We start from the raw sequence: 23,572 nt of genomic DNA on the forward strand, positions 1-23,572 counted from the left end.
TTGAGTTAATATTTTAATGTATAATTAATATGTTTTATAACTGCATGGCTATTGTTGTATACAATTGCACATATTATTGTACAGTAGAGTATAAGTTTGTTTCACTTCCGATTCCGTACCTACAACATAAATTGTTGCTGATTCATTATCTAGACATCTAGTGATTATCATAATTTTTCTTAATGTATACATACCCGAGTTTTGAGTATGGATAATACTCTGTTATATAACTAATAACATGTACTAGAATATTTGATAGTGTTTGTATTTAAAACAAAAATATATGTACTCATTATTTATGACGTATATTCATAGCCAAAAACAAAGTTCACTAGCTGTGAAATGTTGCCCATAAAATAATGTATATAACACTGTAGGTTTTACTATACTTCTACGATGTCATCAGAACCCCATACATCGCATATAATGGTGCAGCTAAAATAATGGAGATAACAATATTTACTGCAACGTTGTAGAACTTTTCACCGAATCTCACAGCAAAATTAATGTTTGTTTACTTCGAGAACGAGTCGTGAGACTCGAGATCCTTTAACAGACAGCGTTGCATAAGCCTATAACCTCGTTTTGTTCTAAAATGTATAGCACTATGGCCCATAATTTCATTTTTTTGTTTTCGATAACTACAAAATTACCCCACATAGCCAATTTCAATACTGATGCACGGGAAAACTTCAGTTATAAATTATAATAATATAGGTAAGTTATAATAATTATTTCTTTCTTACGTTAACTCGATAAAATGTACGAGTATTATAAACAATACACATATTTGACATAATATACATTAAAATATAGGTAATACCTAATAACTAATATTTAATAGTTTTTAAAATAAAAAAAAATGTAGCTCAAGTATAGTTTAATATTCACGAAATGTAATATATTAATCAACTATATATTTATACATACTGTCTATATACTCAGTAGTAAAATGTATCCGATTATGTTAATTAATTACACATATAAAAAATGTGTAGATAAACTTAATTTAAAACTTAATTGAAAAAAGTTGACCGCATTATGTTTAATATTTATAACTTTGAATCGTCCTATAATCAATATATATTTCTAACATTAAATGGTTTAATTTAAACCTAGTATCGCTCAGAATCGTTTAACAAATACAAAAAGTCAAAAACGTATCGTATAATATACCTAAATGGCTAAGTACAGCAGGCGTATATGAAAAGAAAGACGACACTCGGTATTTAAATCCTATTGAGTAAAAATAAAATGTAAAGTATAAATAAATGTTTTAAGCATAACATAATTATGCCTTCAAGAAATACATTTTAAAATATAAATTAATATTTGTTTAATTCGAGAACGAGTTTCGAGATTCGATAATGGGTCATAATTTCTTTTTTTTAAAAATATTTTGGTAACCACAAAATCACCACGTACGGAGAATTACAATACTGGCGCTCGGAAAACATGAGTTATCAGGCCCATTAATCGTAACAACTCGGGAACTATACAACTGCAGACTTGCTGAATATTAGATTTTTATTATTTGAATACTGAATAGATACTAATAAAAACCCCTAACATACATATTATAATATGTGTATGAAAGATATACAATAAAATATATATAATTCTGCAGCTGGGTATTAATATTTAATATAATCAATATAGAGTTTTAAAGGTGCAAAATAAAATAAATTACTTTTGTTTCGCGTATTTCCACAGTCATCAATCATTATAGTCTTTCCGTATATTTTACACGTGACCTACATCGGTTTCAGGTACACATAGGTACATAATATTATAAGGTGAGCGAATACTATATATAATATGCGGTAAACACCGGGATAAACGTTTATTTTTATGTGGTCTGACAGTCGGATGACGGTCCCTGTCGCTTTTAATCGGGCTCGTAAGACGATACGCGTGACCGCAGGCACGCCGCGAGTTTTTTCGCGCACGCGTTACACATATTGCACGTATTTAACAATAAAATATACGTGAGCGTATCCAATGCCAAACGTATACGAGTTATGACGGATCTTATCGTATGTTATGATCGTGTAAAAAATAACACATACCGGGTGATACGTTTAACGTAATACGCTCGTAATTAAAAAAAAAAAAAAACTATTAACGTTTATATGAAAATATTTTTTTGCACAATTTTAAGACGTCGAAAAACAAATTTTTTTTTTACTTTTTTTATCAGCCACGTGAATTTTTGATTCTTTGTTCCAAAGCAGAGTATTTTTGGAGTAATTTGATATATTAAAATCGAATTTTGGACAGTGAGTGGCTTATGATTTACTTATAAATATTTAAAATGTTTAATTAGCGGAGTGGAACCCCGAAAAATGTTTGTACACTATACTCCGCTCGTTTTAACTCTTAACACTTATAAGTATTATATCTATTAAACTATACTTGTCCAAAATTTGATTTTTAAAGATCGAAATACTCAGAAATCTGCGACGGAATATAAAATGTATGGTGTCAATCAAAAGAGTAAAAAACTTTAAAAAAATTAAAATAGTACAAAATATAAACCTAAAACTATGTATAAAAGAAATATTTTCAAAAACGTAACTGTTTTCTGTAATAATGAGCGTCTTAAGGTTTAACTATGGATCACCCCGTATATTAAATGTGTCGCGTGTCGGGTTCATATATTATAATACTATATATTGTCATCTGCTGCAGGTACAGGCATTATATATAATTATATATTATACAGGTACAGGAGGTTTCGGGTGTCGCGTTCACAATACGACTATAATATTATGCTCGTATATAATTGAATACAATATAATATCATTCCTGGTATATATATATATATTATTTACTGCACATTGCACGTGGAGAGTTTGGCCAGCCGGCGTGTGATATGATATTATATGCCATACTTCGCTTTTTTACGGTCACGGAACCTCGACCGACGATTTCCAGCTCCTATATACATCATAGACGTCATAGCAGGACCTATGGATACATGTATTTGCAAAATATCAACGCGGCCGACCCTTCGCCTATATGTATATATATTATACTATATTAAAGGTTGTGACTTGGGTCGAGTTTAGCGCTCAGTTTAGTCTTATATTTATATATATATAGGTCGGGTTAGATATAGCTGCACCGTAAGGTCGTATTAAACTTAAATACTGTTCGGTCGAGGGTAGGTATAAGATGCAGGTCCGCACGTCATAACAATATAATAATATATTTTATTATAATACGCGAGACGGATCTTTTACACGTTACGAGTTCATGCAGTCTCTCACTTTCTCACTCTCTCACTCACTGCTTCCTTCCATATGTTATATTATGTATATATATTAATATGTCGAATAAACCACGTCAGCAGGGTTGTTACTTGCTATATATACTCGAACGTAAATATAAATATCACATAATCCTGCGTGATAATAATAATATGTTATATTATATAATATTATAATATATGGAATAATTTATAATATCGACGCGCGGAAATACGATCAGTATATTACGTCGTGTCACGTAGGTAGTAGTGGTCGAGGGAGCTTTACCCGCCCTCACGTGGATATCGTGATAGCCTAAAAGAATGTCCTCGGGAAACGTCCATAAAAAAATGCCCAAAATCAAGAATGTTCACGGTAAACTGTTCAAAATCAAGTGTCAAAAGAAAAATGAGTATCGAAATGTAGGTAACCTAATAATGAAAAATTAAAGATAATAATAATTTGTTATAAAATAACTAAAAATTTGATTTAATTTTTTTTTAATTTAAATCAATGATTTTCAACTGTATATTTTTTACTATTTTTGATTTTAAACAACTATTAGCGCCTGAAAACACAGTTGGTGTTGGATAATTTTACCACGGACATGTTTGATTTTGGACAATTTCGCGCCGGACATTACACACATATGCGACGGTATTATTATCATCACGGTGGTTTGGCTCGCGGTATCCGTTTTCAACGATAAACGAGCCCGACGGCGACGCGTTACTATGTGTGTTGCGTGTATGCGACGAATACGTTATTTTATATTATTATTGTCAGGCCGGAACGCCGAAGCGCGTCATCATTAGACCATATTGATGACGGTATAATAACCGCACCGCACAATATACCGCGCGTACATATAGGTATACCTATATCACGCAGTCGGAGGGAGCGATGCGCGTGCAGTGCCGCGGCCGGAAGCCGACGTACGCGTGCCCCGCGTCACGTTCAAAGACGTCAGCGACGGACGTATTTTTATAATATTATTATCATTAAAATAATATGATATATTGTTATTGTCGTTCGCGCGCGCGGAGCGAATCCAAACGGGCGACCCCCTCCCCTCCTCCCAATCAACCACTTGCAGTCGACTCACAGAACGCCGCCGCGACCACCCAGCGATCCGCGGCCGCCGTATTGTGATCTGCCCACCGCGCGACGGCGACCCTTGAATCACGTGTGTGTGTTTGTTTTTGTTTTCGGTCCACAACAGCAGCAGCAGCCGCCGTTGTCGTCGTCTACCGCCGCCACCGCCGCCGTCCCGTGCCACCGACGCCGCCGCGCAGACGAGGAAGGGGAAGACCGGCACCGTCACCGGACCAGTGCCGTCGTCGTCCCGCCGCCGCCGAACGGAGGCGGTCGCAGTAGTGCCGCAAACCCGGAACAGTCCGCCCGCAATCGGACGCACCGCACGGACGACACGCACGCGTTGTACGCCGCCGCCGCCGCAAAGGCCGAAGACGAAGTACGACGTTTGACGCGCGGCCGCTTGCCTTTGCCGACAACGACGGACGTCGAAGCCGCGGCTCTGGACTACCGCAGACGACGGTACGGCATGTACGCCACGGCCGCCGTGACCGCGGACGACCGTTACGGACACCGGTACGGCCTGTCCTCCGGCTTGACGACGCCGCAAGACCCGAAGACTTCGTCGGCCGCTGCAGCGTTCTTCTTGAGGTCAGTGATTACAAAATTATATAATATTTATAATGCGCCTAGTACTATATACCTAGGTATGTGGTCTTAGAAGGACGCCGCTCCAACCACATGTGCTGTGCTTAAGCGTTTTATACCTATAATCTATATATACGCATATATTGAATGGAAACTAAAATATCGAAATAAATCCACCGCTTGAGCACAGCTGATAATATGTTCTCACCTTTAGGTTTGAAAATGATAATAGGTCACTCTATACTATATCTATAAGATCGTAATATAAAAATATTAAAAAAATTTGATATGTTGTAAGTTTGAATGACGGAGACAATACATGCACGGGCACTGGGGAGCGTATAGTACTCTTAAGTATATTATAATATATTATTTTATACACAATAAACCCGTATATAATATACAGAGCGTTCGTGTGAGATAAATCACCATTTGATGATATAAAGGTAATTTATATAGGGTAGTTATAATACGCGTATTATTATGCATGACGACAATTATATAAAAAAAAAATATATATATTACTTATTTTTGCCGCCATTAATGTAGTATTTCTGTGCTGAAACCTAAACATAATATAACATGATATCACGTTTCTGCCGGGCTGGCGCCTCACCTCTGTTAGGCATTTCGTAAAAGGACAACAAGTCATTTTCTGGATTCTTTATGATTCCGATTGACATAACGAAATTTGTAGAACGTGCGATTTCATTCACAGTAAAGTTTGATGACAATCAATGATTTTTCCAATCGGAAACGAGCTATAGGTATAGTTAATATATATTATAAAAAACGTTTCGTGTGTCACCAATTTATATTGTAGTACGTGTTATTGTTCTTGATCACATAAAGTTCATTGAATTGGATGTAAATATGAAATACCTAAATAATACTTTAATAATAATTGCAAATTACTGTGGGTACAGTCGTAACATGTTTTAGGTACTATATACTGAATTATTAAACAATTTGCGTTATCAAATTATATTTTTACAAATATGTGTGTTTAATCAATGGTATATGTTTATTAATTGAGACATTGTGTTATAAACTATAATAGTCGAGTCAGTTAAACAAATTTATAAAGTTCATACCTAGTACATAATATTTTATTCTAATTTAACAATAATATTAATTGTATAATATAATCGTTACGAATTCACAATTAATATGTTTGTACATACTACATAGTAAACGTTTAAACGTCAAACCGATTGAATATATATTTGATGTCTGTATTGAGCATCATACACTATATCATCAGAAGTGTACTTTAATAATCGTATTGTAGTTATTATACCAATGAACCCTTCACGCACACACAATAAAAATAATATATTTAATATTATAATAATATACAGTCCACAACACGAATGTACGTGGTTAGTGGGTATCTCTAATAACAATCATTTTGATATCGACAAACTTTTGGTCCCTCACCCCCGGGTGGTCTACAGGGTTCCAATTCCTAAATGAGAAACCATAATATTTATTATTATCGTTGGATGGTTTTCATTATGTTATAATTTCAAAATACAATAATAAATTATAAATAACCTAGAAAATGTTCATTGATAGTGTATTTTATTTTCTAATGAATTCATTAATTATGAACCAACAAGAGCATCAAAGTAGGAGCTTTCCATTTTAATAAATTATTGTAATAATGTGTTTTCTAAAAGGTTTGGAAGTTAATGAAGTTATAGTATAAGTACCATAAATCCCTAAACGCATATACATATTATATATTAAATGTATAATAAGAAAATGATCCGTTAACAACACAAAAATAATTATCTCCGTTTTTATTAATTTTTTTTGTAAACACCTCTTGAATAATATACAGGTAATATTATTTGTTTGATATGATATAATATTTATATTTCCAATCTAATCAAGTACTTATTGTATGTAACAAATTTGGGATAATTACTGCGTTCAGTTTCCAATTATTATGGATTTTAAAATTATAGAGGTGATTTTTTTTTAATACGGCAGCTTATCTGAACCTTTGGTTCTTAATATAGTACTCTAACGAACATAAAATAACAATATTAGTGAAAACAATTATATTATATTTACTTTTAAATAGAAAAGAAAGTGAAAATAAAATAATAAAATATAATACATAAACATTTTTTTATTCTATGTACCTTTATTAACTAATATGTAATACAATTTTTATGATAAAAAGTAAAACAAAGCTATAGATAATGCGTAAATATGCTCTAATAAGCAAAATCTTTAAAATATGTATAAATATTAAATATATTTTGAATTTAATTTCCTTTTATCTGAAATCAGATCAGATTTTTAATTTACCCAAACATTTATTTCACTATATTCTCTAAGCTTATTATACATCATAATACATTATACTCACAAAATACTTGTAAAATAGAATAATTAAATTCTTTGCTATTACCTAAACATTTTGATTTATTCTCTCGCCTCTATTATATTGTCAAGACTTAAGATGGATATTTTATTCAGTAGTATAATTAAGTGGTTAACATCGAAACTTATTATAACAAAATTATTATGATAATTTAAAATCATTGTTTGGTTAAAATTATTTAAGAACTCTGCAGCCGTGTCGGATGATCATAAACGTTTTGTTTTTTTTTTGTCTACGGAATGTGCATATGTATTATCAGCTTAAATAATAATGCAATAGTTTCCGTTTATATTTTGTTGAAAGAAATCAAATTGTATAATAATAAGAGCAGCGCATTCATGAAATTAAATAATACGTATTGTTTAATTCAATAAATATTGTGAGCATAACAATGTCTTACAATATTATTATTCTCTATTACTGTTTTTTTTTTCATCAGTATACGTATATATATATATAGTTAAAAGCCATTCATGAGCGATAAAGTTAAAATTAGTAGTGTTAGACTATGCATTTTTTATATGCAATTGATTCTGTCGAAAATGTTGGACATCCGGTAATACCGAAAACAACATGTTTCGAATGTAGTGAAGCAAAAAAAAAAAACAATTGACGTGTTGCACTATTCATGCGATCATCTCCGTCCGTGCCATTAGTTCCATATACATTTTTAATGGTGCAAAAGGGACATGGTTCCCATAGGACGGGGTTTTGATGGTTCGTTGATCGTCTGGTCGTTGTTTTTTGTTATTGTTCTTTTTGTATCCGTAATATCCGTATCCGGCCTGTGAAAACTATTACAGAAAGTAGATACCTAATATAATGAAAATCGCAACGATTAACTATATTACAATATGGAATACTGTTCTATATTTTAAGTCTTGGAGTATAATTGACAATTCCTATGTACTGCACTATATAATTGCATAATGTATACAATATTTAAATCGTATTATCATATTACTATAATATAATATTTAAATATATATATATTCTTATATACATACAATATTTATATGTTTATAATTATTTATATATACTTGCACCTATACTTATACTTGAAACTTCATATTTTCAGAATCCTACATTTTAGTTATACAGTGTGAATTTGATGCAGAAACTCATTTGTTTGAACTAAAATAATATTTATCGATGAAAGGCATAATAAATGATTAATTATATAAAATGCAAACATGTAATGTGTGTACAATTATCGGATAACGTTTGACAAATTAGTGAGTTATGTAAATAATTAAATATTGTTTCAAAAATGTATTCGTTAGACTTTTTTATTTTGGGTTACATTGGGTTAATGCTAAATAATTATGATTAGCTAATTTCTGAAATTTAAAATAAAGATCAAAGTGTTATTTACTTTGTTGTAGAATAGGTATAGGTAGTGGTAGTGTTATATTATAGTACAATAGTTGTAGACTTTATAGTCGTATAGACTTTCATAATCGGCTTATAATTTAAAACAAAATATATTTATTAATTTTGATAGCTCTCATAATTCTATATTATGCTATTATCTATGAAAGCTATTTATATTACATATTAATAATATGATAACATTGTATAAAATGTATTATTTTGAAACTTTCAATTTTCTGAACTTATCGTAAAATATTTTAGTGGTAGATAGCGTTCTATGTACCATTTCTCAATGAGTTGTAACACTTAAATTGATAAAATGAAAAGATATAGTCAAAACTCAGTGTATACTCGAATATGGAAATTTTTAACTTTTTTTTTGTTTTGACACTATCCCAATATCCGTGAGATTGTGGAACACATGACCGTTTCTTTGAGCTTTTCTTTATGGGGTCCTACCGAAAAACTCGATTATCATTATCGCATTTTGGGGATATATATAATAATATATATATTATGCTTCAAGGGGAGAAGGACTTGTTATGAAGTGTGGTGTCGGTCTGGTGCACTCTAAATAATTCATAAGGCCCATAAATCAGACCGCATTAATTAAACTACGTATATATAATATAATAATACGTGTGGTGGCGAAAGATGGAACACCGATGCAACCGGGGATCGTCATCATCAAATCGGTAGAATTAATAAGTACTTATTTTATTAATATTTATTAAAAGAGGGTTCATATAGCAATTGCGTGTGTTTTCTCTCTTTAATGTCTTTCTTGAACGATTAATTTATTTATTTTTACAACGGTAGGTATATGTTGTATGCCACTCATAATATTCTTGAAATATTAACACATTAATATCCTGGTTAACATAATATTATATGATATACATCTAATATATTAATATATATTTAAAATGTTTAACAAAACAAAATAACAATCACAAAACGCATTATGAATGGATTTTTAGTAAAATAAAAATTGGTAAATAGGTATATTTACAGTGTTTTTATGTTTAAATAATGAAAACAAAATTAAACTAAACTTTTTCATTAAATAATCTTATTCAAAAATATAATTTATTTTAAAATTATATACATAACAGTGTATATACTGACTATACTGCAGTTACGTATTAAAAATCATGAATAGTTCCATAACAAAAAAAATGATTTAAATATTATTCTTTAATTTAATTTTAGTTTTTTGAAACAAATTTTAAACATTTTGTTTGTGCTTAGTAAAAAATAAAAAAAAAACATTGTATTGAAATACTAACTTATTTTCTTTATTGTAAGAATAATATGGTAGGTATACATAATTAAACGTAAATAATAAAATATTTATTATACATTATAAAAAACGTTAAGGGGACAATATAAGCAAATTCTGAAAGAATAATATTAAACAATAGTATGATTTCTCATACAACACAGCAAACATTATATTTTGGTATAACTTAAAATGTAATATTTCAATGCAACACTAAACTAATTAAGTCGGAAGTACAACACTTTTAATCAATATTAATATATAAATATCATATATACAAGTTCCAGTGGCGTATTAAGAAATTTGTTATGGGGAGGGTCCAGATAATTTTCAGAAAACAGAGCCGCGGAGAGCCCCTCATACCACCCAATATTAAATAAAGACAATTTTAAATTTTTAAGTTTGTGATTATCAATTAATAATATGTGCAAAACAAATTTAAAAAAATAGGGTACCTAAGTGGATGTCGCTCAGCTGCACAGTCGGTTACAATAGTGGGTCAATGTATAATGGATTGTATTAAAACGATGTATAAGAAAAACGATTCTGAGCTGAGACGGTTTGTCAGTCTGGTTATTTTATATTGTTATTATTTATTATAGCCTGTAAGTTAAATTAATATTGAAATATTATTTTTTTTTATTAGTTTTTATGGTGATAATTAGAAATTAAAATCCCATTTTAGCGGTTTTTTGTAATTTGTCGGTGGTTTTTCTCGTGGCATTAATTAACTATTGAGAAAATCAAAAAATGACCTTCCTAAAGTACCGTCTAGATCCAATTTGCTAAAAGATAAGATACTACATATTGAAATCGAAGCACTCCTTCTGGTAGAAATTTTGTATATAGGATAAAAAAAAAAATAAACACCATTGTATTTATATTTGTATTTTATCGAACTATATCATTGATTTACGTAGATATTATAGGTAAGACTCTGATTATTTTAGGCAAATTTTTCGCTATTTATTAAAATGTTTAAAGTCATTAGGTATGGAACTCGACAGTTTAAACTATATTTTAACTATAACTATATAATTTAGACTATAATATGTCTTTTGTTCTGCCCATCTTTATTCTTTAATTAAATTTGGAAAAGTCACTCTAAACAGTCTAAACAGTATAAATTATTTGTGACATGAAGTATTTTCGAAAAGCTAAACATATAGAATGAGCATACAATATTATATATACTATAATAATGGGTTCTTGACGATTGTCAGTTAATTATCCGTAACACAGAAGAGGCGCACACGTATTATTTTTATTATTATTACTATTATTATTAAGGGGTTTCGCACGCACTCGGCGTGAAAACCAAACAGATTAATGGGTGGTAACTGGTAGCGTGTGGTTATGCGAGGGTCGTCTTTTTCGTATTGTATTTAAGGAGTGAATAATATTGTTATAAATCAATCAATATAAATATTTTAATTCGTTAAGTCAATGCACTTGTGTTACTTACATATTCTATTGTACTATATTGGTGTACCAAGTTATATTATAAGCAGAAATACACTATAATATAGTTAGATACCATATATGTTCGCGCATGCGTATACGTAGGTATGTAGTAACATAGTATGTATGATGTATATTGTATATTTGTATATTATTTTAATATGTTGTTCTGATATATATTATATATAACATGAATCTTTTAATGCATACTGATAACGGACAATTTACGTTACTGGTCACGTGATACGAGAAGAGTAACCACTGTAAAAATAAAGCAAAGCAAACCATTGATACTTTTCGTATTTGTTCACAGCAGGGAATACATTTTTCTCGAAATTAATTTCAATATTTAATCGAACAATTTTTAACAGGATTTTTAATCTACGATAACAGCTATTATTATACAAAAGTAATTACTCCTGCAAAGGTAGGAATGTAGGATAGATACTTCTTTCCATCCATTATAATGTTTTCACATGTTTAGTTGTGTGTATAAAATAGGTATTTAAAAAATACGCACAACGTAAAACAACGTAAAGCTTATTTTCTAAGCTTTTACATTGTACGAGTATAGGTATCTGGTATACCTATATACTATATAACATAATCATTATCAATAAACATTAAAAATTCAGTTGATGCAAAGTTATTTAAAAATAGAGAATACTCATATAAAACGTAAAGATACATATGCTAACGACGAGTAGGTTGTAGGATACCTATAGCTATATAAAATGTAAATCAGTATAAGTTATCAGTACCAGATATATTTATCATAATGATAACAGTTAAAAGTGTAAAAAATATAAATCAAAATTATTATTGTATTAATGTACGTGGTATTTGAATGTTTAATAAAAAAAGAATCCATATAGTATCCACATGATATTATAATGTATGTTAACCGATAATTAATAATGATATGTCTGTATTAATTGACACGAAAAAAATGTGTCACGTGCCATGTGCTTTGTATATAGTAGTCGTGTTTTTCTCTTTATACCACAGTTGAGTAATCGATTTGTTCTCGTCACCACCATACAACACTGAAATATAAGATTTACACAGGTAGGAATTATGAAAGAATATCGTGGGCATCTAATGAAGAACACATGTTTCAATTTGTTATGCAAACTGTGTATGTAAATATACACAACCCCCTGTCATACTACTGTGACTATTTCAAAAAAGAAAATAATGATTAATACTTTCATCGTGCGGTTCTCCTAGCAGAGACTTGAACAGGAACGGTTCTTGTATATAGTTGAAATGAGTTAAATTAAGTCTATCTAATTTTGAAATTAGAATTTTGGTTTTTAATTTAACACGGTCCTTGCAGGTTACATAATGCATACCTAATGTTATCCTATTTTTAAAAAATGATTTTTTTTTTTAATATTTTATTAATACAAGCTTACCTATCATAGCTGCAGATAGTCTTTTGTTTTTAAACGTCTCGAGCAAATCATAGGTTTGTCTGGGTCAACTGCGGATAATATATACTACGCATATTATTTGTTGACGATGAAAATAATATATAATATAATGCAAAGCGGATTGCACTGATGGAAATTTAAAACGAAGCCTTCGCAGGTATTGTGCGATGAGATAATAAAGTCCGGTTTTTTTCATACCGATCTCATAAATAGTTTTGCCCCATTGCAGCAATGTGCAATGGGAACGTTATTCGTTTGAATGTACATATATATACACGATATACGCGTATATGTAGGTACGTGCAAACCTCTGTGGCTGGTGCATATTTTACGATTTATATTATTATTTTGACGTCTAGAATTTTTTTCTACCAAAGGCTGAAGGTTTGATGAAACGTATGAATATATGGTTAATGTTGTGGTTATGAAAAAAAATAATATATATATATTTTTGTAGGTAGATACATTCCATTTGTTTGATCTAATAATAATTATTTATTATGTTCAACAGATAGGTACTCCAATATATTTATTACTAGCTGATCCTGTGCACTTCGTTGCCCGTTAAATGTACCAACTCTATATGACTCAAACTTTGTTCAATTCGTTATTTAATATTCGGTGTACGGTGTTCAAAATTTATCTATATATAAATTTATGTAGCGTGATGTTATATAGCCTATGACTTTCCTTAATGAATGGACTATCCAACAAAAAAATAATTTTTCAATTCGAACCAGTATAGCCCCTTACAGCCCCTTTAAGCCCATTTCAGCCGCTTACAGACCTTTTTTAGTAATAAAAAGTAGCCTATGTTTTTTCTCAGTGTCTAAACTAACCAAATTTCATTTAAATCGGTTCTGTAGTTTCGGAGCCTATTCAATACAAACAATCAAATCTTTCCTCTTTATAATATTAGTATAGATAAATTAATTAATAAAAATAAATACATTGTTGCTTAATAAAAGTCAAATCCTATAAAGTCCTTAATTTTGGGTTTATTTTATATAGTGGAACAATGGTACTTACCTAATACCTACATATTATAATAGTAGATCTTTTTTTTTGTTTTTCCAACCTTTCAAGTATTAGTGTGTTTTAATAATAATGAATTATTTTTATTTCATTAAATTTTAATTATTATACTAATAAATTCAAAATTTATAATTTTTAATCTTTTCTAATACATTTTGACATGTTTCTTCCGTGCATAATATAAAAAAAAAGTATAACATAATAATTTGTATTTACAAATTGAATCGTTTTCTTAGATTTCATTATCGTTTTATAGTTGTTATAAATCATCATTATTTCTACAACTCTTGTATTATATAGTATTACTATGTTATTAGTTTATTACTTACTAACTTCAAATCATTTTTTCACATATAAACCATTTTAACTTTTTTTTTCCATTTTTCTTTCAAACGTTATCATGATGAAAGTCTTACTGACGGTTATTACGTGCCTGTAAATGTAAAGTTGGCGTGTGTCGTGTGCGGGAATGATCGATAGCGTTTTTAGTTTCTTCCTGTATATAATATATAAGTCGGACAAATCAGAATGTTTGTAGAAATAATGAATTCCAGATTTATAATACGTAATATTATCATGTTTTTATATTATAAGTATTAGAGACCTTTATAAAGTCCCTTAGAAAAGATAAAATGCTACAACCAGAAATGGTGTTCGTTGTGAGTTGTGACAATGGGAATAGTGATGGATAACCACGTAAAATGAATAATGAGCAGGTTCGTTCGGAATATAAATCCAACAAGCTCAGTGTCGACCAATGGTCGTATAACACCTATGGGCTAGTTATAGTCCATATACCTACCATATATTATAATAGAGTTCAACAAACACGACGACGGTGTTTGTGAGAGCAGTGATGAATGTATATACAGTGCAACATGCTATTAAGTTATAAAACTAGTTTTACATAAAATGGCCTATTGTTAGTACATTATTTATCTTTATTTTTGTCTCGACTACAGCACCTAAATAGGTAGGTATATACCTAAGTGTGAATAAATGTTTACAAAAAAACCAAAATCTAACAGCGTATAAAATAATATAATATAGGTAGGTATGTGATTGGGTTGTCACACTATGACCATACCGTTAAATATTACAACAGTCATATAAATAAACAAATAAATATTATTTAGTAATATCAAGAACAAGATTAATATCCCAATGGTACATATTATTCTATATTTTGCGGTAATGATACAAAATCATATTAAACTTGCAATTTAAATATTTTTATCTCTCAGAAAAGACATCATAAATGCAATTCTATAAGTAGGTATATCAGGAAGATTCTATATTGTCTATTATCCAGAACTGATTAATCATAACTATTTTTTTGTATATTTTTTCAATTTTCAATTTTTTTCAATTGTTTTCAAGTTATATTATGCGTTTACGAGGCCCAACTCACAATGTAATTTTAAAAGAAGCTGAAGTTTATGCCTAAAGGTCGTTTTTTACTTTGCTTCTAAATCCCACTGACAGCTACGGGTGTATGTAATATATTTTCTGACATTTTAATAATAATATCATATACATGTAAATGATAAACGTGTTAAAATAGTCAGGAAATATGCGGAAAAAAACCATTTGAGCAATTTTAATGTAAACCATTTGTGGCTCTTGTGGACATTATTCAAACCAACTAAAGTATACGTTCTAGGTAGGTACTCGAGCTTATTTAACAACTATATATAGATCGACGAAACATGAGATGGTGCTTGTAACTTTTATATACATATTGTAAATGTGTTTCTAGGTTTTAGTAAAATTATAAACGGTGTCCTTGCAAGGAATATATAAATATGTTAATACTTAAATGAATTGAATTTGAAACCGTTGAAGTAAATATTGACGAACCTGTTGCTTCTTGTGAAATTTTACTAAAGCATAAATACATATTAAAATTCATAATTTAATATAACTAAAATAGTTGTACTCACCTACTTAAATTAATTTAAAACAATATAAGTACCTAATGATATTATGTTGATACTTGTTTTATATATTACAGAAGATCTAGAAAATAGTATTTTAGTTTATTAGTTAATTATTTCTGAAGCACAACATTGGTTTTTAGGTTATAAGTAACTAGTTTTTAAAAACTGTTGTCGAAATCTATTAAGAATTTTTAAAATTTGACAGGGCATCAACCATAATCTGTTTCAAATAACTAATATCTTAATATATTATAATAATTAAGGGCTATAACGGTACAATATGAAATTTTTGAAGCACTTATTCTACATAGAAAAGTACCTACTAACGAACATTTTAACCAAAAAATATACTAGGTATTTAAAAACCAATATAATATATTTTTTTCTCCAGTCAGAAACTAAGAAGAACATTTAATTATAGTGGCAATGGTTCAAAACTTAATTCTCATTATTTAATTATATTATTTTATATTAAAGCTACCGTTTTTCGTTAATGCTTAACAATGGTAAAAGAACATAATATATAAGAAATAACTGTATTATGTCTTTTATTTTAAATATAAACAAAAAGTAGGTACTGTGTGGTGAATTCTAAAAACGAAAAAGTTTTGAAGAGTTTACTGCCTACAGACTACAGCATTGCGCAGAGACAGTCTATTTATTTTTTGTACAGTTTTGTTCTTTATCTTTTTGAACATCATAGTCCGTTATACAATGAAGATTAAAATAAAATGTTTATTTAATGAAATAGTTAAATGCATTTGCAGTTTATAAGCAGTCTTATCTGTTATATTATAGGTTCTAAGGTATCTACGTATATATAAATTGGATGCATTTTTGAAAATAAAAATATTTTCAGTTTATAAGCAGTTTTATATATATTGTTGTGTACCTATATATTTAATTTTTGAATAAAAAAATATGATTATTATATAATATTGTGTACTGATAAAATATATAATAAATACATAATATACTGGTGCAATAAACTATAATTATAAAATTAAGTAATAACTAACAATTACATAATTTATAATTTAAATATTTAGGGATGTTTTATGATTATATATATATATAAAACTTCAAGAGAAATTATTTTGAATACGTATTTATTCTAAAGAGAATAATAATTATTAGCAAACATACTTTATACTTTTAATTGATTTGTAGTATATTATTTAAATGGATAATATTTTGATTCATTTGGATATTGATATTATGTTAAGTTGTGTTGAACCGAATTCGGATTAAATATACCTATTTATTACTCATCTCATTCGTCTTATTATGAATGAAGTTCAAAGTATAAAAAAAGCATGTATCTAAATTAACTATAACGAGAAATTACGTCTTTTTATAATGTTAGGTTTCTGTGTTCTTTATTTTTCTCATTGGATTTTAAACTTTTATTAAAATGCAAACACTATGTTTACCTTTAATTTATTTCAAAATAGCAGAAAAAACTGAACGTCAGAACGATTATTATTTGGATACTATTACGCAATATACCTACTCGACGTATCTTGCGTCACGTAATATACGTAACTATTTGGTTACAATATGAGAGTCGGACGATGGGTGGGACGCTATACGGAGTTCATAATATTATAAAAACAGTGACGCTTTGTGCTCACGTTTTGTGTGCTTTTAAATTAGTAAAATGTTTGATGTATATTGTCATTACGTTAAGACTATCTCGGACGACGTGACACAAAAAATTGTCACAGTATACCATGATATACCAAACACATAATCCAAAAAAAAAAAAATAAATAAATAAAAGAAGTAAAACGAAACTACAAACGGGTCACGAGCCATCATTAATTAAGTGTACTACCACCATCCCCGCCACTATATATACACCACACCAGAGTCGTGGATCCACAGCCGCCGCTTGTGATATATTGTAATAATATCGTAGCGGACAATCTCACGCCATCCGCCACCGAGCGTGCTCTTCGTGATTTTCTCTCCCCTGGCCATCGCCGCGTCCTCTTTCCATCTGCACACTTTGGCGACATTTGACACACACGCTCATAAACGGGTCTCTCAGTTTTTTCACATCCAATATTTTTCATTTTTTTTTCATTTTTAAATCTAATTTTTACTACTGACTATACATTTTTAAAACCAGCAAAAGCTATATACGCTATCCACCCGTTTCCTTTATTATTTTATGCGACACGCTGTACACACACATACAGCACTCAGAACATTGCAGGTGTATTGTTATATTTTATTTTATTGTATAATAATATTACTAAAATAGTGCAAAGAGTAGATACTTTGACAGTGCTGCAGTATTTACGCGAGCTAATATTGTTGAAAAACGTAGCACTTTTATAATCGAAAAACGAGGTTCAATTTCTAATAGGTTTATTTGACAGATGCATTGGGCAAGTATAATTTAATGTTAGTTAGGTACTAATAACTATTATTGTTGGTGGGAGCAGGCGCGGAAACCAGTAGACTCAATTAGGCCTTAGGTACTTAAATAATTTCAAAGATTACCTTAATTTTCAGTTTATTGACTAAAGTATAGAGGTTAGAAGAATAATACTATACCTTCTTAAAACCGTTTATATTATATTGGTTATTGACATTTAGAAGTGATTGATAATCGAACGTTTTTCATCTTGACCTCCTCCCTTTTTATTTTTAGATCCACGCCTGGGTGGGAGGCGAGTGTTAATAAAACTATATAACAGACTATAAAAATTAATTACGATTCTTAGTTTATCGGAAGAAGAAAATTGTTTGATTTTATCAATATATTGTAGTTGTATGTATACTATACGATATAGGTATATTATAGTATTGTTAATATTCTATTAAAAATTTAAACAAGTTATCTGATGTTAAATTAATTTAATCATTTTTTTTTCAAAGATACAAATAATAATAGAAAAATATATATTCAGATAACAGTCACCATTATCCACACATTTTGCACTTTATAAAGATAAAATAAGTTTAACTAATAAATAATATGTATTATTATAGAAAATATGATCGTAAAATAAGCAGCTGAGAATTATATTTATCAACAAACGTGATAGTTTTTCATCATATTTTCTTTTCAAATTGAATTAAATCGTAATGGAAAAAAAAGAAACCTTTTTGTCGTTATTGCAAGCATATTTTGCGCAAGTGAACTTTCAAAAATCTGTGCTCCATAAAAGTAAATCGTTATTACTTATTGTTATTGCTTAAATATGAAACAATACGGGATATATAATATACAGAGCACGCTCGTTTTCTGTTGATACTTGCATCAGGGTTGGGTAACAAAAATCACATTTCTTTTTAATATTGAAATCATATCGCCAACGAAAAATACTTATAATTTAGAAAATTGTACCAACAAAATATCGTTGTAACTTTATAATATATTTGTATTAAGAAAAAAAAGAAAAAAATAATTTTAGTTAAAATAGTTTTAAAAATTACAATTTCAATTGTGAAAAAAATATACTATATACCTACTTATTTCAGAATTAATCATTATTGTTGTTTCTTATTCAGAAATATGTACCTATTGCATGTATCTACCTAATATTATTAATTGTCAACTTATTTAATCTGTATGAAATTAATAACAAAATATTAAAAAACTTACTAATTTCATGGTTAATAATAAATGCTTGAAATTAATAATTAACGAGTACCTAATTAGTTAATGACTAATTAAAAATTAGTGTAACTAATTAGTGTACTATATTTTTTCTTCAAATTGTTTGTTTTATTTTAATACCATAAATTTAAATTTTAGTAATTATAATATATCGACACCTTTCGTGTTATATTTTCGTCCAACAAACTTTCAGATTTATTTCTTTCTTTTCATTCCATCCTCTATTATCAATGGATTATGTACCAGCTGTAGCTACTTTATTCAATGTACAGACAACAGACAGAAGTTTTCTAAATATTAAAACGTTTTTTACGCTGGAGCAGTAGCGTATATATATTTTATTGTGTTAATAGAATCATTAAACCCCATAAGCATAGACTTACGATGGGGGTGTGGTGGTTGAAATGGATGTATTCTCTGCGTGAACAATGGGCTGGAAAGAGAGCAAAATGGGAACAATCAGGCCATTAAAGTTAGTAGTCTTCTTCGTTTGCCACGAATTCAACTTATCATTTCCCACCATCAATCTGGCAGATTACTCCGGTAAGTTTGCACACAGAGGGCTTTCCATTATTATATGCACTACAATCATTGTTCGGTTGCATTAAACCGAAAACCTAATATATACAATGACGATACTACGCGTTCATAACAAATTAAAATAAATTCGAAGTTCATAAAAATATAATTTTTTGAATACACCTTACGAATTAAAAGCTTACAACTTTAGCTTAAATTTTAACATTTTATTTTTTTATTTTTATTGTTACTAAAATATGTTTTTTCTTTTGTAAAATAATCAATGCTTTTATGATTGATAAGTTATTTAAAATATAACATTACATTTTTTTAATTTACCTTTGTCGCGCCGCAGTAAAGTTACTTATTTTAGTCGTGTCAACGATTTTAAGGTTGGACATTTTAGTTATGGTTATTCTTATCTGATTGTTTTTGTTCTTAGTTTAAAACATTACACGAAGCAAATGGTTTTAATACTTGTTTATACACCATTAGTACGTTTTTAACGATGGTTTGGGAAGTTTATTGTTGGTATATAGGTACTCTACTCTCGTGTACATGTTTTATGTCAATTGCCGCTGACCCCTTCTGTGTAGACAACAGGTAAACGCCCAGGAATAATATCGTGATCCTAAGACATCCGTTCATTGAAATAAAACAGAATTTTCTGTTGGATATAATCATAGGTTATAACATCATCTCTTATATATTTCGTAATTTTATCATTTTATTTGCATCGTATGATTAAAAAATGAATACAAATATATACTTGGCGTGACTCCAAACTAAATATTTTATTTATCCATTTAAAATCTTCAAATTACAACAGCTTGATTATTCTTTTGAAATGGAAAAGGTACTTAGTTGAACTTGAAAATTAAAATAATATTATTTTTTGTGGCACATAAACCTAGCTAGTTTTTATTTCATCAATATTTGTTTATTGAAATGCATCGTATCGGTAACTTAATTTAATCGTTTTTTATTTACGAATAAAACAATAACCAAATTTATAAAAATACGTCTTTAATAATAAAATTATAGCGTAGAAATGAATTAATATTTATTTAAAAATTCATCACAAGGATTTCACTCGTTTAAAATGTCTTATTTTACAAAAAAAAAATCCTTCTTTATAGGAAAACACGTCATGAGTCTACAACACATGATTTTAATTTGTTTATTCAATGTTCTGAACGATATGTAAATAAGTACTTTACTCTAATATACAAAAACCATTATCTCCACTTAAAAAAATGACTGAAAACGTAGGCATAAATTTGAAGGTATGCCTCGTTTGTTTTGAGCATGTTTTTATTATTTATATCGTGTATTATGTTAGAAGTATTTGACAACTATAGGCCACTTTATTGTTAGAGAACGTAGATCAGTTTTTATTCATTTTTCAGTAGAAGTTCTAAATCATTACATTCAAGTAAATAGGTAGGTAACCTATACCCACTTACATTTCAACATTTATTTTTCATACAGTAAACTCGTTGGTAATAACAATTATTCTGTACGGACTTGATTTATGATTCAATACCTATGTACCCACTGGGATAATATATTAATATAAAAGGAATGGTGTAGCTATTATAATGTATTAACAATTTTAAATTCTTTTGAGGGATTCTTGTATAAATAAATTCTTGTTCTTATATTGGTTAGAAGTTTGGATGAAGTACCTAAATTAAGTATTTTTTAGATGAACAATTTTATACGTACCTCTTACTGGTTTTATTTTTGCTTTAAACCTCCTCCCCCCAGAAAATAAAATAAAAAACGGAGTAAGCAATTAGACTTGTTTCATAAGAATTATTATTGTTACGAAAAAGGTGCCACGATAGCTTGGGAAAAGCAATTTATACGCAAATCTGTTTTACAACAAAACTGTCCACCAGGGAAAACGAAAAAGGCTTATAAGAAATGTATAAGAAAAAACATGAGGGTATATTTTTTTCTTGAAGAACTTGTGTAAAATACGGAAATAATTTCATTGCAGATGTTGTAATTAAAAAAATAAAATAACCAAAACTAAATAGACTTTGGGAGAAGAAAAAGTTAATTATCATTATATTGTTTTTGTTTGTTTGTTTTTCGTTAAGCAACTAGAACAGAGTTCTGTAATATTATTAATTAATTAACTAGTTATAATTTTATAACTATCATTTCATGCATTGCGATAAATAGATTTGAGTGGTTATAGACAAGAGCTTTCAATAAAAAAAAAATATATTTTTTTTTTTGTACCTACCTACCGGTTGAATTTTAAAAGATTGGTTTATTTGCTTAACTTTTTATCGATAATGTGTTTTGACAGTTTTGTAATTCGTACCATTCTTCAAGTAAACACTTTGGGTTCATTTAATTGTTTCTAGTCAACTGGTCTTCACGCGATGACAGTGTGCTGTCTTAGATGTCTACGAGTACATTATTCTTCCCTGTTAACAATGTTTTCCTCGTTAGTGTCATCCTGTGTAACATTTGCGTTATCTGACATAGTTTGCTCGTTAGCACAGCAAGTGGTGAACGGGTATGAGATTCAACGTGAAAACTTTGAGAGAAAATGTATTAAATGTTGACGAGAAAACCTAACAGGGTTTTAGAAATTTCTTTGTTTTACTTGATACTAAAGTATATATTTGTTACGAAATATCTATTAAAATAGTGGAAAATTTAATTTCACACCAACTTCTGCTAAGTATATTATAATGCATACCTAGTTGTAGTAAAATTGTATATCTATAATCATTGATTGATTATATTCTAAATTTCTAAGTATAGGTATACCATATTTAATAAAATGTGTACTAGGTTATCAATATTCTTAACAAATAAGTTTAAAACATTTATAATTTACCATGGTACTATAGTATACATGTGTAAATAATAGTTCTTAATAATGTATAATTGAAATTTGTATTACAGTGAAATCTCTCCTAATGGACACCTCTAAACAGCGAACACTTCCAAATATCGAAGGTTTTTTGGGACTAACTACAAAACTTTCTACAAACTGAACCCTTTGAATAGCAGATACCTCCAAATATCAAAGAAAATTTCAAGGACCAAGGGTGTCTGATATTTAGAGGTTTCACCGTAATATTAATTTATTATGTACACACATAGACATTTGGAGGTATTTTAACTACAGCGATTGTCAATGTTATATACATTTGAAGGTCGATTTAGAGCTAAGACTGTCTTGCAATTGGATTGACATCAATATCGCGGTTAAATTCATATGTAAAATATAACACGAATTTGAGAAATTATTAACCATTATATTATATAGGTAAAAAATAAATTTGAAAAAAAATCAAATCTAACCTAGCTGATGTGCTCGTGTACATCCAAGTTACAAGTATATTAGCACACATGCTTATTATAATACGGATTTTACCTATGTTTCTAAAATTAAGTTAAAAAAATGTATATAGGTATTGTCAAGAGGATGTCAGTGCACTATTTCTTTTCCACATGGCCAAATTTTCACTCAGCAGAACTAAATGTGTGTTGTTATCTTTATATTACAGTGCTGAAATGATCTATTATA

General features: G+C 29.1%; 1 protein-coding gene across 3 annotated transcripts in view; it reads left to right on the top strand.

Moving 5' to 3' along the window:
* LOC132939802 (kinesin-like protein CG14535) overlaps positions 1 to 23,572 on the top strand; it is a 183,573-nt gene that overhangs the window by 27,593 nt on the left and 132,408 nt on the right. For 2 of the 3 annotated variants that reach the window (XM_061007179.1, XM_061007181.1), the window contains exon 4: positions 4,474 to 4,937. In XM_061007179.1, coding sequence (XP_060863162.1) covers positions 4,474 to 4,937 — 464 coding nt within the window. The remainder of the gene's footprint in view (positions 1 to 4,473; positions 4,938 to 23,572) is intronic. The other variant, XM_061007180.1, reaches the window with a different exon arrangement.

The sequence above is a fragment of the Metopolophium dirhodum genome, chromosome 2 (genome assembly GCF_019925205.1).
Source record: "Metopolophium dirhodum isolate CAU chromosome 2, ASM1992520v1, whole genome shotgun sequence".
Lineage (NCBI taxonomy): Eukaryota > Metazoa > Arthropoda > Insecta > Hemiptera > Aphididae > Metopolophium > Metopolophium dirhodum.